This window comes from Haliotis rubra, unplaced genomic scaffold (assembly GCF_003918875.1).
Source record: "Haliotis rubra isolate DU_JTF1 unplaced genomic scaffold, ASM391887v1 Scf360, whole genome shotgun sequence".
NCBI lineage: Eukaryota > Metazoa > Mollusca > Gastropoda > Lepetellida > Haliotidae > Haliotis > Haliotis rubra.
Window position 1 is genome coordinate 539,639 of NW_025767036.1, and position 16,023 is coordinate 555,661.

General features: G+C 38.6%; 1 protein-coding gene across 1 annotated transcript in view; it reads right to left on the minus strand.

Annotated features, from left to right (window-relative positions):
* Positions 1-2,582, minus strand: part of LOC124285501 (probable chitinase 10) — a 43,115-nt gene extending 40,533 nt beyond the window's left edge. The window contains 3 exon segments of the mRNA XM_046721742.1: positions 476-668; positions 2,235-2,289; positions 2,523-2,582. Coding sequence (XP_046577698.1) covers positions 476-668; positions 2,235-2,289 — 248 coding nt within the window. The 5' untranslated portion in view covers positions 2,523-2,582.
* Positions 2,583-16,023: the final 13,441 nt, after the last annotated feature.

Here is a 16,023-nt window from a genome sequence, read left to right on the forward strand (position 1 = left end):
CTTACTGTTAGGCCACATTGTATAAATTTCTTGTTTTTCATCACTTTTTTTAAAATACGGGGGATTTTATTTTTACTTTTTAACATTTTCTTTCTGATTATCTACACGATGTAAATCGAAAACTTGTAATGCTGGAAGCTGAGGCGGATTTCGGAAGTCTGTCGGATTTATACATGCAAATTTATCAGTGCAAAAAATAAAATTTAAAATTAGGGTCGGGCCAAATTTTAGGGTCAAACAGTAATGAGAAACAAGAAATTATTATTATGTGGCCTTATGATGATACGGTATATTTAGTACCCCTTTCATGGAATGGCGTAAAGGATCGTGATGTGAAATATTTCAGTTTTCACGGGAACACTTTTCGCTTGGCCTCTTGGCCATAGGGCACGATGTTATTAAGCAAATTCCGCAATATTCAGTTTTTTTAGAGAACTGTGTGCCTGTGAACGCTGGCGTAGAGATGTGAACTTACATCCCCTTCATCCAGTCAGTGGACTCGTCGTTCCACTCAAACGCCTTGATCTGATTCCCCTGTAGTTTAGCGAAGGCATAGTTGATGTGAGTACACAGGGACGAGTCGATGTTTTCGGGGGTAAACTTCCCGGCCCCCGGTCTATACTGGGACCAGTTTGTATGGTAACAGACAACTCGAGGACAACCCGCACCTGTAACCAGCCGCACAGACAGAAACATGAATCAGATGTAAACAAATATCTAATGAGGTATGCAGCAATGATGTTTTGAACTGGGGTCAGCGATCGCTTTTAGCGGCAATCCATCGATCGCTCGCCTGAGTGATTGCCCTTTGCCAAGGGAAAACGTTTCTCGTCTATGCCACGAGACCTTAGACTGGGCTCCTGTCTTTCAATCTGATGAACATTCGTGACCAACTCGTGTTATTCCGGGACAAGCCGAATAGCGACTTATTGGAGGTTACGGAAAGAAGTGGTGACGAATGTCTGATGAAGAGAGTTGAGCCTGCGTCACAAATCAACAGCAGAAACTGTCTAAAGAAACGACAGGTTTGATTACAACATAGATGGTGACATGCCCTATGCAGCGACGAAATGAAATAACGTAATCGTCCTGAGATATGCGGCCAAAGCCAATGGTTCTGAATGCGGGAAATGACCTCAAGCAGCAGAGGTCAACAAACACAGATATGTAAACTGATCCTGCATGGGCATTGTTATTTTAGTCCGCAGTTTCTGTGAAATGACGGCCGTATTTATACGACACCACAGTATCCAAAAGGAAAGCGATTTAAGCACTTGCAGTTTTCATGTACCCAATGATATTAAATGGCCTTCTGTGTTATGTGGGTTGTCGAGTGAAGCAGGTCATAACTCCTGCCACTGAGTGAGTGAGTATGGTTTTACGTAGGTTTTTTTCCAATATTCCAGCAGTATCACGGGGACACCAGAAATAGGCTTCACATATTGTACCCATGAGGTGAATCGAACCCAGGTCTTCGGCGTGACGAGCGAACGCTTTAACCACTAGGCTACCCAACTGTCCCAATTCCTGCCAGTTCTTCAGTCATATTGCGGTTATCTTAGTGTAACGGTCGAAGATCTGTTCTATCAGTGTATCATAATCGTGCTTAAGTTGCTCTAGACTACCTCTTAGGTTGGGCGTCTTGGGCTCAAGGGTCTGAGGCATTACCCCTCACTAGCAGAGTTGTGTGCCTTGGCTGCTACCGATCAAAGGTTCGAATGTCGGTTTAGTTTTCGAATCTCCGTTTGTCAGCTCTTTACACATGGCCCTGGATTTCACCTGTATGACAAACCTCTACGATCTGTCCTACTTCTTAAGCAGGCATGATGGTGTTACAACTAGTTGAAGAAGGGTTGAAGTTAAATCACTCTTGACGTAACTCATTGTATTAATATATACAGCAATAGGCTGTAATATACAATGTACATTTACTTGCCAGTAAGGCGTATGAGTTCAAACAGATACGCTGAACAGAACCATTTCATTTTACGACGTTTTCATGTGTTTGATTGTGATAGACATTTACTTGCCAGTAAGGTGTATGAGTTTGAGCAGATACGCTAACATTTCATTTTTCATTTGTTTGATTTTACACAATTTCGGAACACATTCTAGTGTTAAACCGAGTGACTCCACTTTGCTGAAGATACATAAGGCAATACTCACACACTCACGCACTCACTCATTGACTCACTCATTGAATCAGTCGCTCACTCACATTTCAGACGACTTACCATATGCTGTGCTTGCCACACAAGCCAAAATGGCGAGCAGCGTTAATTTCATCATCTGAAAACATAACATTGAAAACACATAAGGCATGTCTCAGAAGGCCTTATCATTTAATTTTCTGAAATCGATTCTGGAAATCCAAATACGCTTCTTATCTATGCATTAATGGCATCTGGTTTAACAGTTGCAACAGACACGTGGAATACGACCACCATCGTGTTTTCAAAAATGTGTGTGTCCAAAACGTAAAATTACGCGAAATATTTTGGAATAGAGAAATATGTACCTACCTTGTCGTGAGATGACGCCGTCTGGTAATTTAGCTCTAAACCTTTATATCAGTCCGACCTAGGTCAATTATTATCTGATATAAGATTACGCTTTGGTCAGCAAAACAGTGCCTTTGTCACACGCTTCATTCCACGTTTAGAAAATATTCACATGCATGTAGATATCAACGGGTAAAGTCGGGATTAGATGCTATATCGCGACATAAACACGTCATCACTCCGAGTCGTTTAATTTGATTGATTATGTAACTGAAGGGTTTCTTTATCGGCCTTTTTATTTTATTTTTTACCTTTTGGTTCAGGCGCTCCTGAGTAGTTCCCCGGGGGCGTCGTAAAGTGTTTTAGTTCTGGGCGGGACGAGTGTTATACAATTGGGGGACGCTCATTAATTATTTTGAGGATGTGGGGGTTTTGGGAGAGGGGGAGCAGAAATGAGGAAGATAATTCATGGGAGGGTTGTGTCAAGGAACGTCGGCACGGGTACATCAACGATATGCAGCTGCATATGTTACTGCAACGATATGCAACCAAACAATGAAAATGACTTGGTTTCCTGAAACCTGAAAACCATCCGTATAGTGGGTAATTGGGGAATCCAGTTGGTTTCCATTCACTGAAACTGAGTAACTGAGTTTCCAACTAGATTCCATTTTGGATTCTTTGATTTTTGCATTTCTGTAAATGGAAACCAACAAGAAACTAAGGTTATAGGTTTCTTGTTGGTTTCCATTCCTGGAATTTGCAATTGAAGTTTCATTAAATGGAAACCAACATAAAACCAGAATATGTAGTTTCATGTTGGTTTCCTGTGCACTGTTTTGAACTAAGTAACTTCAAATTTGCAAGTATTTGGCATGTAGTTGACCATCCTGGCATCCAGTTGGTATCCATTCATTGAAACTGGGTAACCTAGTTTCCTAATAGAATCCATAATGGATACTGTAAACTTATAGTTCCGGTAATGGAAACCAACAAGACACTATGGTCTAGTGTCTACTGTTGGTTTCCATTCCTGAAACTTAGTTTCGAAGATTAACTACTTTCATATCATATTACATTATCAGTAATTGCGTAGAATAATTATGAGGTCTTAAAATTCAAAATGAATATGCCTGGGGAAGGAATAGCAGATTTACATTTGAAAGAGTACGTAATTTGTAAGATTGCTTAGATGAACAAGAAGAAAGGTTACCCCAAATAGTTGTTGACGCATCATTCGGTGGATAATAGCCAACTTTCATAATGTGTCCTCAAACTGATGATACAAAAAAAAAAGACACATGTCATTTCTTCACATTCATTTTTATTTACTATCAACTCATACATGTGATAGGCAGAGAAATGAAGCAGTATCATGTTTCTGCTGCCATACACACAAACACACAAACTTCACAATAATCATACTAAACATACAAATGGTGGGATAACGGAACAACAACTATAAAATGGCCTTTGTCCAGCGCCGGGCACACTTCTCAGTTGTATTTTTTGTTTGTTTTTTTTCTTGTTTATTTTTTTTGTGTAGTAACACCACTCTTTCAAAATTTCTATTTCTTCTATTTTTCCCCCTCATTTCTTAATAAGTGTACTACCCCGTCGCCGAAATATCTTAGTTGTGCGTGCGACGTTAAATAAAGCAAATAACTACTACTACCAGGCACACTTAGTCTGGATTGGGATAAATGAGGCAGGTCCAGGGTTCAGTTGTCTGCTTTGCCAAACTGAGGATGAGACACTTTCTTTATCTAAAAATAAAAAATAAAACAATGATAAATATATACAAGAATAACACTTTGAAAGATGAATTGACTCAGCATTTAAAAAGGTACATTGGTCAAACTTTATATTTACATGGTTTTGTTGAACCAAGATGTTGAGTGTGTGGAAAGAACTGATATTGTGGGACACCAAATCACTATACTGTTATAAGTTTGATATATATGACACATGAAGTGTTTCACGTGTGTACGACAATAACTGTGAAGTCTGACAAGCTTAGATGAACAATCATCAGTTATCAAATTTTATCATTTATTACAATCTTAATTGTTATTAAATACCAATTATTTATCGTCATTTCATATCATGGGGAATTTTGAAAATCTAAATAGATGGATGATATTCTACGATGAGTAACAATTTTCACTGTAGTAATGAAAAATCGTAAACGTCAAAAAGTGAAATTTGAGGGGAAAATCGGTTTAATTATGTTTGCTTTAGAATGTGAAAGAGTATAAGCATTTAGGAAGTTTAGTATAATGTCATTCAAACAATTGTCAATCCGGTACATACATTACGGATTTCTCAATAACTAGAATATCAGGGAATTAAAGGGCCACTGATGCAGAGCGATTCTTGTTTCGAGCCAACGTGTTAATTGCCGCGATCGGCTGCCGGGTGGGCAGTGTCTGCTCTCTCGACCGTGACAGACACCGGGACTGGGCATCTGACCACCTCGGCAGACTTGTCATTCGAGTCGTCGCGACGGGGAACCCCCTTTCTGTTATCTGAACGCTGATTGGTTCGTTACACCCTTATCTACCCAGTCCACAAACATGGACGCCAGTCAACATGGCTAGTTTACAGGACATCGTATGCAACTGCAAAAACACGTGTACCCGTGTATCGAAGAGAGGATCGTGTCCGTGTCGTGCCGCCGGGAAACCGTGCACGAGTTTGTGTTCTTGTGGATGGATGGTGCCATGCATCAACAAGCCAGAATGCAAGCCTCCGAAGCCGATCGATGATCGACGTGGACTTGAGTGATTTCGCCGATCGCGAAGTCCTCAGCATGGCACGAGACGTACGTTATACGTTGTTACTTGCATATATTTTAATATTTATATATATATATTTGTCTTCACTAAATGATTACGCAAGATTATGCACACACACAAATTTGATCTTCGTATAATGTCACCAAAAGGTAAAGCATCATGTCAGTTGAAGATTAGAAATTCGTTCACCACAATGACAAAATAGTATTTGAATTATCTTTTTTAGTATTTACTATAAAATATAGTTTCTGAATATTTGTTTTACAAAAAATTCCTTGCAACGGTTGATTGCTACAGTATTACACTTGCTGACAATCTCAGCAGATTCTCAGCACGGTTTATGTAAATGTAGTTTCTCATGGAAGCATGTTATTATTTTATCTTTCTCACAAAAGTTAATATGATTTCAGGACATGGATGGTAACATTGATCACACCCCACTTCTCCCAAAACCCAACCAAAAGAGGCCGAGGAAGGCTGCAGCTGATACTCTTGTGCGCAGAAGGCTCGAGGTTGACCAAATGCAGGTAATGTGCAGGATAAGCTAAGAAATTCTAATTCACACATGTTCACAGAATGACAGCACAGATAAGGAGCTGGGATCTGCACCTTTTTTTTGCTTGACTCTAATTCTATATCTCTATGTTCAGGAATTGGCTGCATTAGATGTCACGGGACTGCGGACTGTTGTGACAGAACTGCTGTTTCGGGATACGACCTACCAAGATGGTGCAGGTGTGGCAACTGTAGGCCCATGCCATCAGCGCAAGAGGACAAGTGCTGCTGGCAGACTGGCTCGTCCCAGTGTATAGTGGACGGGCCAAACTTTTACACTGTAATTTCACCTGCAGTGCTTAATATCGCCATGACACACTACAACGACTTCTTTGTCCACGATCAAGAACGGAACAATACAACCTACAGATACCAAGCCTACAGACAATTTACGTTACAAAGGTTTGGACATTTAGGTCATGGAAACAGACGTGTGTGGTTTTGGCTATACGTTGGAGGTTTCCAGATCCCAGAGGTATTTACATACCGTTAGGCTACAAAGCAATGTAAATTAAACCATTTTGTATATTTTTTATGTTTTGTATATATTTTTTATGTTTTGTAAATATTTTTTATGTTTTGTATGTATTTTATATGTATATATTGTATGTTTTGTATATATATTTATTGTCGTGTGTTTTATGAATTGAATGAAATGAAATATTAATATTATGAAAGTTGTTGATTTATATCTTAATCCTTGATTGAAGTGAAACCAATTGTTGTAACCAACTCACCATATCTAACCAGACCATACACACACAAAGTGGAGCTGTTATCTGACTGATTGGCAAATAAATCTACATACCTCAAGAGCAATTACAAACAGAGTGAATCTCAGGTCATAAATCTAGGCGCACCTGTGTGTAATTCATTAGGTATGTTACATATACCACATCACATGTATGGGTGTACTGTCACAACATGTATGTGACGATAATTAATACACAAGAGTTGAGCAATTACTAACAAAGTGAATCTAAGGTCATAAAATCTACATACCTCATTATGAGCAATTACTTACAAAGTGAACCTAAGGTCATAAATCTAGACACAACTCTGTGTAATTCATTAGGTATGTTACATATACCACATCACATTTATGGGTGAACTGTCACAACATGTATGTGACGATAATAAATACACAAGAATACACAGTTATGCCGGTAATGATATATATATTTATTTAGAGTGTACATTCCACAATAGGACTCAACACATAGGAAATAACAAATGATTGCTGGGATTTAGAGCCAATATGGACAATCGTTATCATAATTACAAAATGTAAGGTAGATGGTCCAAAGACAATAGTTTAAATATCTATCTGGGCGTGGAACTGAATGCAGTCTAAACTCTTTCACTTCTTGAATCGCGTCAGACACTGATTTACAAGTTCTGCCATTGGGGGACAGGGTCTCTTTGCAATTGTTGACGATATACGCCTGGGATCGTCATCGGCCATTGGTATTTTCCCTTTCAGGCCTCCAGTCTGCTCATTTTGTCTTTGCTGGAAGGCCAGCATCTGTAGGTCCCATCTGTATGAGCAGTTCTTCTCGACTTTGGCAGTCCTTGGTCTCCAGCGCTGGGTTCTTTTACTGTACACAATATCTACAATGTAATAATAATAAAGTAAGGTAATATGTTAGCAACTTTGGTCAATGTCTAATACATTTCATGGCAAAAACCTGGTACCCTCTATTTCTGTAATAGGGAGGAAAGACATTCCCCTGCCATATATGAATATATAAGTAAGTTTGTCTGATAAGTAGTCTCTCTTAGTAGCATGCTTACATTGTTTTACCGTCACTGGTTCTTTGGTCTGGTCGATGGAGATGGTGATCAGTTGCAACGATTCTACATGTATTTCAAAACAGCCACATTATCCCTTTTACCTGATAACGAGGAAGCTTGGAGACGTATAAAAACAGTCGTACTTATATATAAACATATCCGGTTTATTATTGTAACTCTTGTGTAACCAAAATATCAAATAAATTCATTTCTATTCCTTCATCCTAACCAAGAAGTAATATTTTTGAAATCTACAAACCGAATGTGGAAATGGTGGTTTCCATGTCGTTTCTTCTCAGTTTCAGTGTTCCGGAAACCAACTTATTTTTGTAGTGTTTCTCCTATCTATAGTTACATCTCTCCCACATTTCACGTAATGACCAGTAATGTGGACTCTGGTCTAAATTCTAAAAGTATTTAGAATATTGAAATAATATACAATGTCACAACGTCATGCATTTTAAACATATATAAAATGTAAATATGTTTAGAAAATACATTATGATATGTCCTTTCTCTCAAAACTGATTGAACACTTAACATATTCAGATTATGGGGAAGTTGTGTCTTGGTTGTGAGGCCAACATATTTCATCTGACCACAAACCAAATGTGTGTATTTCGTTTAGGATTTAAGCATATTCCTTAACATGTTTGGACCTAAACATGTATCATGTGTGTTTCTATTCTGAACGCTTGCTGTACACTTTGGTAAAACCCGAACCTCCACACAGGCAGGTTCACTTATACAGACTATACACTAAACGCCAAAAGAAACGCTACCCTCCTTCCTTAATGACGGAGGTACCTATCTTCAGCTGGCGTTGTGATGTGTGGACGTCCACTTCTTGGTCTGTCTACGGTGATCCCAGTCTGTCTTATAACCGTGATACGGTGGCATCCGTGGGCGTTGGCAACAGTATTGTATGTCGACCCCATCTGCACCATCCCAATGGCTCTTTCTCTCCCTTCAGCTGTTAATCGTGGCATATTTCTCTTACTTGTGTATCAGATCATGTCTTCTAGGCGCTCTTTATACACTGTAGAATCTTTCTGCATGTGAAATGGATGTAAATACTGTTTGAATATTGCTGCGTTTTGGCGATTGATATTGCTGTGTGTAAAATGGAAATGGAAAAATGTTACTTTGCAAGCAAAAATGTTAACAAAGATAATTGTAGATGTTCCTAAACATTTTTTCACAATATCAAAGACACGTTTTAGTTGTTTTTCACTAATGCAAATCAGCAGAAAATGTTTGAAAAGACTGAAATCATAGCAATGATTATTTTACAATTTTAAACACTCTACAACAGTTGTTTCTTGTTTTAATAGTTGAAAAATGGTGACTTTAAATGGTTTATCGTTGTCTCAAGGCAGATTTTTTTTTCAACCTTTCTTTTGGACATCAAAATCACTATTATTGGTTTATTTTGGCATGGGCGAATATAGGACAATTTGACTCTTCTGTAAAAGATGCATTTCACCCAAATATGAATGCATTTCTTGTAAACTAAAACCTTCTAACATATCTCTGATAGTTAATCAGTAATTCATAAATGTAGGAGGGTAACGTTTCTTTTGGCGTCTAGTGTATTATATAGTTCATGTGTATCCCATTTAAAGGAGTGAGTGAGTGAGTGTAGTTTTACACGGCACTCAGCAATATTCCAGCTATATGGCGGCGGTCTGTAAAAAAATAATCGAGTCTTGACCAAACAATCCAGTGATCAACAGCATGAGCATCGATCTGCGCAATTGGGAACCGATGACATGTGACAACCAAGTCAGCGAGCCTGACCACTCGATCCCGTTAGTCGCCTCTTACGACAAGCACAGGTTACTGACCCGGTTCATTCTGACCCGGACCTTCACGGGTCCATTTAAAGGAGAATACTAACGAACACAACACTTTTCGTAGAGGTAAATTCATTCGAAAAGTCACCTTCCGTCAAGAAAAATTGAAAAAAAGTTGGTAAAATCGCTTTAAACAGGCAAAAGCACATTCGTGACCAACTATTATTTTAGTGAAGGAAAATCTTCTTTGTCAGTCATCAAAATGTCCAACCCAAGCTATGGAAATATGTCCTTCTCTCGCTTGTCTCTCTACTCTTACAAATTTCATTTGAAACTTTTGTCACTTTTCAGGTCAAATGATCAGTTTTGATTTATTGAACTTCGTGCTTATTGGACAGTGGTTTCAGTTTATTTTTCCTCAAGCTTAAGGAACATTGGACAGTTTTCCTTTCTCTAGCTAGTGATATTGTTGACGAATGCTTGTTTGTACTGATTGTTTATTGTTATCTAACTTTCAGAATCTGGAAAGCAGGAAGAAAGTCCTGACAACGATTGACTGGCCGGAGAAGAAGAAGCAGAAAGTTCTTCCTCTCTTGGGGAAAGAGTTAACATTTCTCAAATTGGAAAACCAAATAATATGGATTCATCTACATTGATGAGTTTAAGAAAACATCCCATACTCACTGCTATTTATGCCCTTATTGCTTTTAATTATTTATGCATTTTGAAAATTCAGTTTTTATTAATGTGAACATTCCAAATAACATTTGTTTATCAGCAAATTGTAAATAAACCTATCATGACTTTGTGTTCTATTCTGTTATTTGTCATCCTGACGGTTTTACCATTGTGCAGTTGTATAAAATACCTGATTTGGTATGTGTGTTCCATGAAACACAACCTCTTTTCTGGAGGAGCGGGTAAGGGGCCGGCACAACAGATGCAGTTTCATGGAAACCAGGTTATAAGCTGGGAACTAGGTTGGAAAAAAACAATAAACTAAGCACCAGCAGGAGCCTCCATGGACGAGTGGGCAAAGTCCCGACATGGATACCATCCAGATACTGGTGCAAAAAGTAGTTTCAGTTTTAATGAAAAACTGGGTTATAACTTGGAAACCAGGTTGAAACCTACAACAAACTAAAACATGGAAACCAGGTTGAAACCTACAATAAACTAAAACATGGAAACCAGCTTGAAACCTACAACAAACTAAAACATGGAAACCAGCTTGAAACCTACAACAAACTAAAACATGGAAACCAGCTTGAAACCTACAACAAACTAAAACATGGAAACCAGGTTGAAACCTACAACAAACTAAAACATGGAAACCAGCTTGAAACCTACAACAAACTAAAACATGGAAACCAGCTTGAAACCTACAACAAACTAAAACATGGAAACCAGCTTGAAACCTACAACAAATTAAAACATGGAAACCAGCTTGAAACCTACAACAAACTAAAACATGGAAACCAGCTTGAAACCTACAATAAGCGAAAAACATGGAAACCAGCTTGAGAACCTACAAAACAAACTAAAACATTGAAACCAGCTTTGAAACCTACAACAAACTAAAACATGGAAACCAGCTTGAAACCTACAACAAACTAAAACATGGAAACCAGCTTGAAACCTACAATAAACTAAAACATGGAAACCAGCTTGAAACCTACAACAAACTAAAACATGGAAACCAGCTTTGAAAACCTACAACAAAACTAAAACATGGAAACCAGCTTGAAACCTACAACAAACTAAAACATGGAAACCAGCTTGAAACCTACAACAAACTAAAACATGGAAACCAGCTTGGAAACCTACAACAAACTAAAACATGGAAACCAGCTTGAAACCTACAACAAACTAAAACATGGAAACCAGCTTGAAACCTACAATAAACGAAAACATGGAAACCAGGTTAAAACCTACAATAAACTAAAACATGGAAACCAGGTTGAAACCTACAACAAACTAAAACATGGAAACCAGCTTGAAACCTACAACAAACTAAAACATTGAAACCAGCTTGAAACCTACAACAAACTAAAACATGGAAACCAGCTTGAAACCTACAACAAACTAAAACATGGAAACCAGCTTGAAACCTACAACAAACTAAAACATGGAAACCAGCTTGAAACCTACAACAAACTAAAACATGGAAAACAGGTTGAAACCTACAATAAACGAAAACATGGAAACCAGGTTAAAACCTACAACAAACTAAAACATGGAAACCAGGTTGAAACCTACAATAAACGAAAACATGGAAACCATCTGGATCCTGCTTGGAGGAGTGGGTAATGCATCGCACTTGAAACCAACCGGAAACTATAAGTTAGTGTATTATATAGTTCATGTGTATCCCATTCAAAGGAGTGAGTGAGTGAGTGTAGTCTTACACCGCACTCAGCAATATTCCAGCTATATGGCGGCGGTCTGTAAAAAAATAATCGAGTCTGGACCAGACAATCCAGTGATCAACATCATGAGCATCGATCTGCACAATTGGGAACCGATGACATGTGACAACCAAGTCAGCGAGCCTGACCACTCGATCCCGTTAGTCGCCTCTTATGACAATCATGGGTTTCCTGAAGATTCATTCTAACCCGGACCTTCACGGGTCCATTTAAAGGAGAATACTAACGAACACAACACTTTTCGTAGAGGTAAATTCATTCGAAAAGTCACCTTCCGTCATTAAAAATTGAAAAAAAAGTTGGTAAAATCGCTTTAAACACGCAAAAGCACATTCGTGACCAACTCGTGTTATTCCGGGACAAGCCGAATAGCGGTTACGGAAAGAGGCGAGTGGTGACGAATGCCGACAGTTAATGAGCAGAGGGGGTATCACGTGACATGACGTCACATGTGCCTGTTGCTGATGGCTTTCTCTTTGATTTGGCCTCACAACGTAACAGTGTCTTAGATTTGGCCTTTTAGCACCAACGTAACAGTGTCTTAGGATTCTGAGTGAGTGAGTTTTAGTTTTACGCCGCTTTTAGCGATATTCCCTTCTTTGTTCCAGCAATATCACGGCGTGGGGACACCAGAAATGGGCTTCACACATTTTACCCATGTGGGGAATCGAACCCGGGTCTTCGGCGTGACGAGCGAACGCGTTAACCACTAGGCTACCCCATCGCCCCTAAGGATTCTGAAGCAATAGAAGATGTTCCTGAAGTCATTTCTGAAATCCATTTTAATACCCCCGTTGCGGGGAATAATTACAGTTATATAGTTTAAGGGCGATGTGCATGGTAGTTGAGTTGATCAGATCCAGACATAGAATCATATGGAAAACATACTTTTTTTTATTACTGGGAACTTGCGATATTATTATCCATCGGATTCATGTAAAATTTTGTAATGAGTTGAAGAAAAAATAAGAACCGCCTCATTATATGTATCTAAATACATTAATTTCTGAAACATTTATAACCGTTCAATAATAACACATTAGATTCACATAACGTTACACTGATTTAAAATTAAAGAAGTTTATAATATGTTCCTGACATTTAAGAGTCAGATTGAACGATCTCATCTCAGAGCGCAAGGAGTTGTCTCCCTTCAACTTTGCCCCGGTTTGTTACTGTTATGTCAACGTTACTGACAGCGTGGGTGGCTGAAGAAGATAACGAGAGTTTAGAAATGAGTTAAATGTCAAGTATGTTACAGGAACGGATGAAAGGGTTATCATTGTGCACAGACGACGAAAGAGCAAGGTCTATTTTAAGTCCAAGTGAAATAAAACATACAGATTAACAGATAAGCTGCTATGTGAACTGACCAAGACCGAAAACTGGTGAATTGTAGACCGTATCAATACGATCCGATTTTACATCTTAGAAGACAATCTTCCAGTGAAGGTGAAGAAGAATCAAGCGAAACGGAGGCACCCCTTGATGTTAAAATAATAAAAATAATAAACCATACAATTTATCAGAAATATTATTTGTCAGCAAAATGTGATACAGTTCAACCAGCACACCCACCCCTATCAATAAATGTAATTGCAGTTCCTTTTGTGTCAAATGGGTGGCTGCAGGGTGTCTGGGATTATGCTTCAGACGGGGGAAAATAGAAATCATCTGCTATAAAATTACACTGGAATTATTTTGTTGAAAAAATTAGGAACCTAGTTCTCATTATAAACGTATCAAGTTTCCATACAAGATCCCAGTCTGGTCGAGCAGAGATAATATACGCGACGCAGATAAGTTATTCCCCGAAAACTGGTGAATTATAAAATACTAGTCAGGACAATGTATATTTCTCTAGTTTTTAGCTTATATAAATAGTTATTTGGCCTCGGTCAAAACCTTAGAATGACATCTTGTCAGCCAATGAAAATACAGAACAACTTTCTCGGCACACACTACAGACATAGCGAGTCTGATGCCGACGTGCGTAACTGGACAAAATAGAAAACAATGAATGTAACAAGTACTTCATGATTTGCCGTTGTATTCGGCAATTTTTCGGGTAGACTGTGCACAGCATTTAGAACGTTATAGCGAAACATTTTGAAGCTTATATGAAATCTCTTTCTGATTTTGATAATATATATCTCAAGGGTACCGCAGTCGAACTGCCCCACCTACAAAAACTTGGTCATTGATAATTATTTGGTCAAATGTTCCATTAGTAAACTCATAACTATATAATTATATAACTTATATATGACGAACATAATATCTAAGTTGACAAAAAATATGCATTTATGGCATATATTTAATCATTTAAAATAAATTTGGGCATTTTGACTACCTCCCTGGGGCAATTTGACCAGAAATCCAAGGCAACTTGACCAAATGTGCTGGGGCATTTTGTACCCGGGGCAATTCGACTGGTACCCTATTTCATCACAATCGAACTTGATTTAATCAGTGTTGAAACATACCATTGACAGTAAGTTGCAACATGGAATGGTGAAATATAAATGAAACTCGCAGGTACTGCTTCCTTCTTCAGCCTAGCTTTTGGATTTCCATACGCTATGTGTGCATGTCTCTTTCACATGCGCCCGACTCGATCGGAACATTTCTCCTGCCTAAATCTGTCTTTTTACTTGGAAAATGGAAGGAATGGTGGCTCTTTCCTTTGTTCGATGATGCCGTGCATCCCCAGGCAACGCAATACACCATGGTACCATTTACAAAAACGACAGAAACAACATGATTTGTATTACTGTAGCGCTTGGTCTCTGGCAACATGGCGGACTCTAGACACATGACGTCACGAGCGGAACGGTCACGTGAGTTCCAGCGGAATATGCATAATGGCCGAAGCTCAGATAATAGAAACTGATTTCGCGATTAAATCACAAATAACCATATGTTTGAATTAAAAATCGGAGTACATGTTTCTGATGACTTTATCGTTCACCGAGCAATTGCAATTGTGTAGTATTCTCCTTTAAAGATCAAATTTTAATGAAACCCGTGAAGATCCAGGTTAGAATGTGGTCTTCAACCCATGCTTGTCGTAAACGGCAACCTGCGAGTTCAAATGGACAGGCTGTCTCACTTGGTTGACATTTGTCATCGTATGCCAATTGTGTAGATCGATGCTCATACAGTATATCACTAGACTGTCTTGTCCAGATTCGATTATTTACAGATAACCGCCATATAGCTGGAATACTGCTAAGTGCATGGTTAAAGAACTAACAAGCAAAAAAAAACAAAACAAAAACAACAACACTAATTGCTCCTGTTAACCTTCAAAGCAAGGACAGGCCTAGCCCCTGTGTATCTCCAGGAACTCCTCCAGGAATACAAGCAAGCCAGGTCTCTTAGATCCATTGGACAAAGCATGCCGTGTGTTCCACACGCAAGGACCACCATCTATAGAGATCGATCCTTCGCCAGAGGAGCTCCACGACTCTGGAATGATCTGCCAATAAAACTGAGACTTATAAATAACTTGGCCCCTTTCAAAACCAATCTCAAGACCCATCTTTTCTCAAAGACATACGCCTAGACCTAGTGGACCTTGCTGATACATGTGACATGCATCCTCTCAAAGCGCTTTTGAGCAGTTATACTGACTGGATTCTTGCGCTATATACGTTCTTAGTTGATGATGATGATATACGCCCAATAATAATCAGTTCTCTTCTTAACCCAAGAATACTGAAACTGCAACGCTTCAATATTCCCCAAAGTTCCTGTGTACCAGATATTTGTTCACATATCTTGGTCAGTTCAAATAGCAGCTTATCTGTTAATCTGTATGTTTTATTTCACTTGGACTTAAAATAGACCTTGCTCTTTCTCCGTCTTTGCACAATGATAACCCTTTCATCCGTTCCTGTAACATACTTGACATTTAACTCATTTCTAAACTCTCGTTATCTTCTCCAGCCACCCACGCTGTCAGTAACATTGACATAAGAGCAACAAACCGGGGCAAAGTTGAAGGGAGACAACTCCTTGCGCTCTGAGATGAGATCGTTCAATCTGACTCTTAAATGTCAGGAACATATAAACTTATTTATTTTTAAATCAGTGTAACGTTATGTGAATCTAATGTGTTATTATTGAACGGTTATAAATGTTTCAG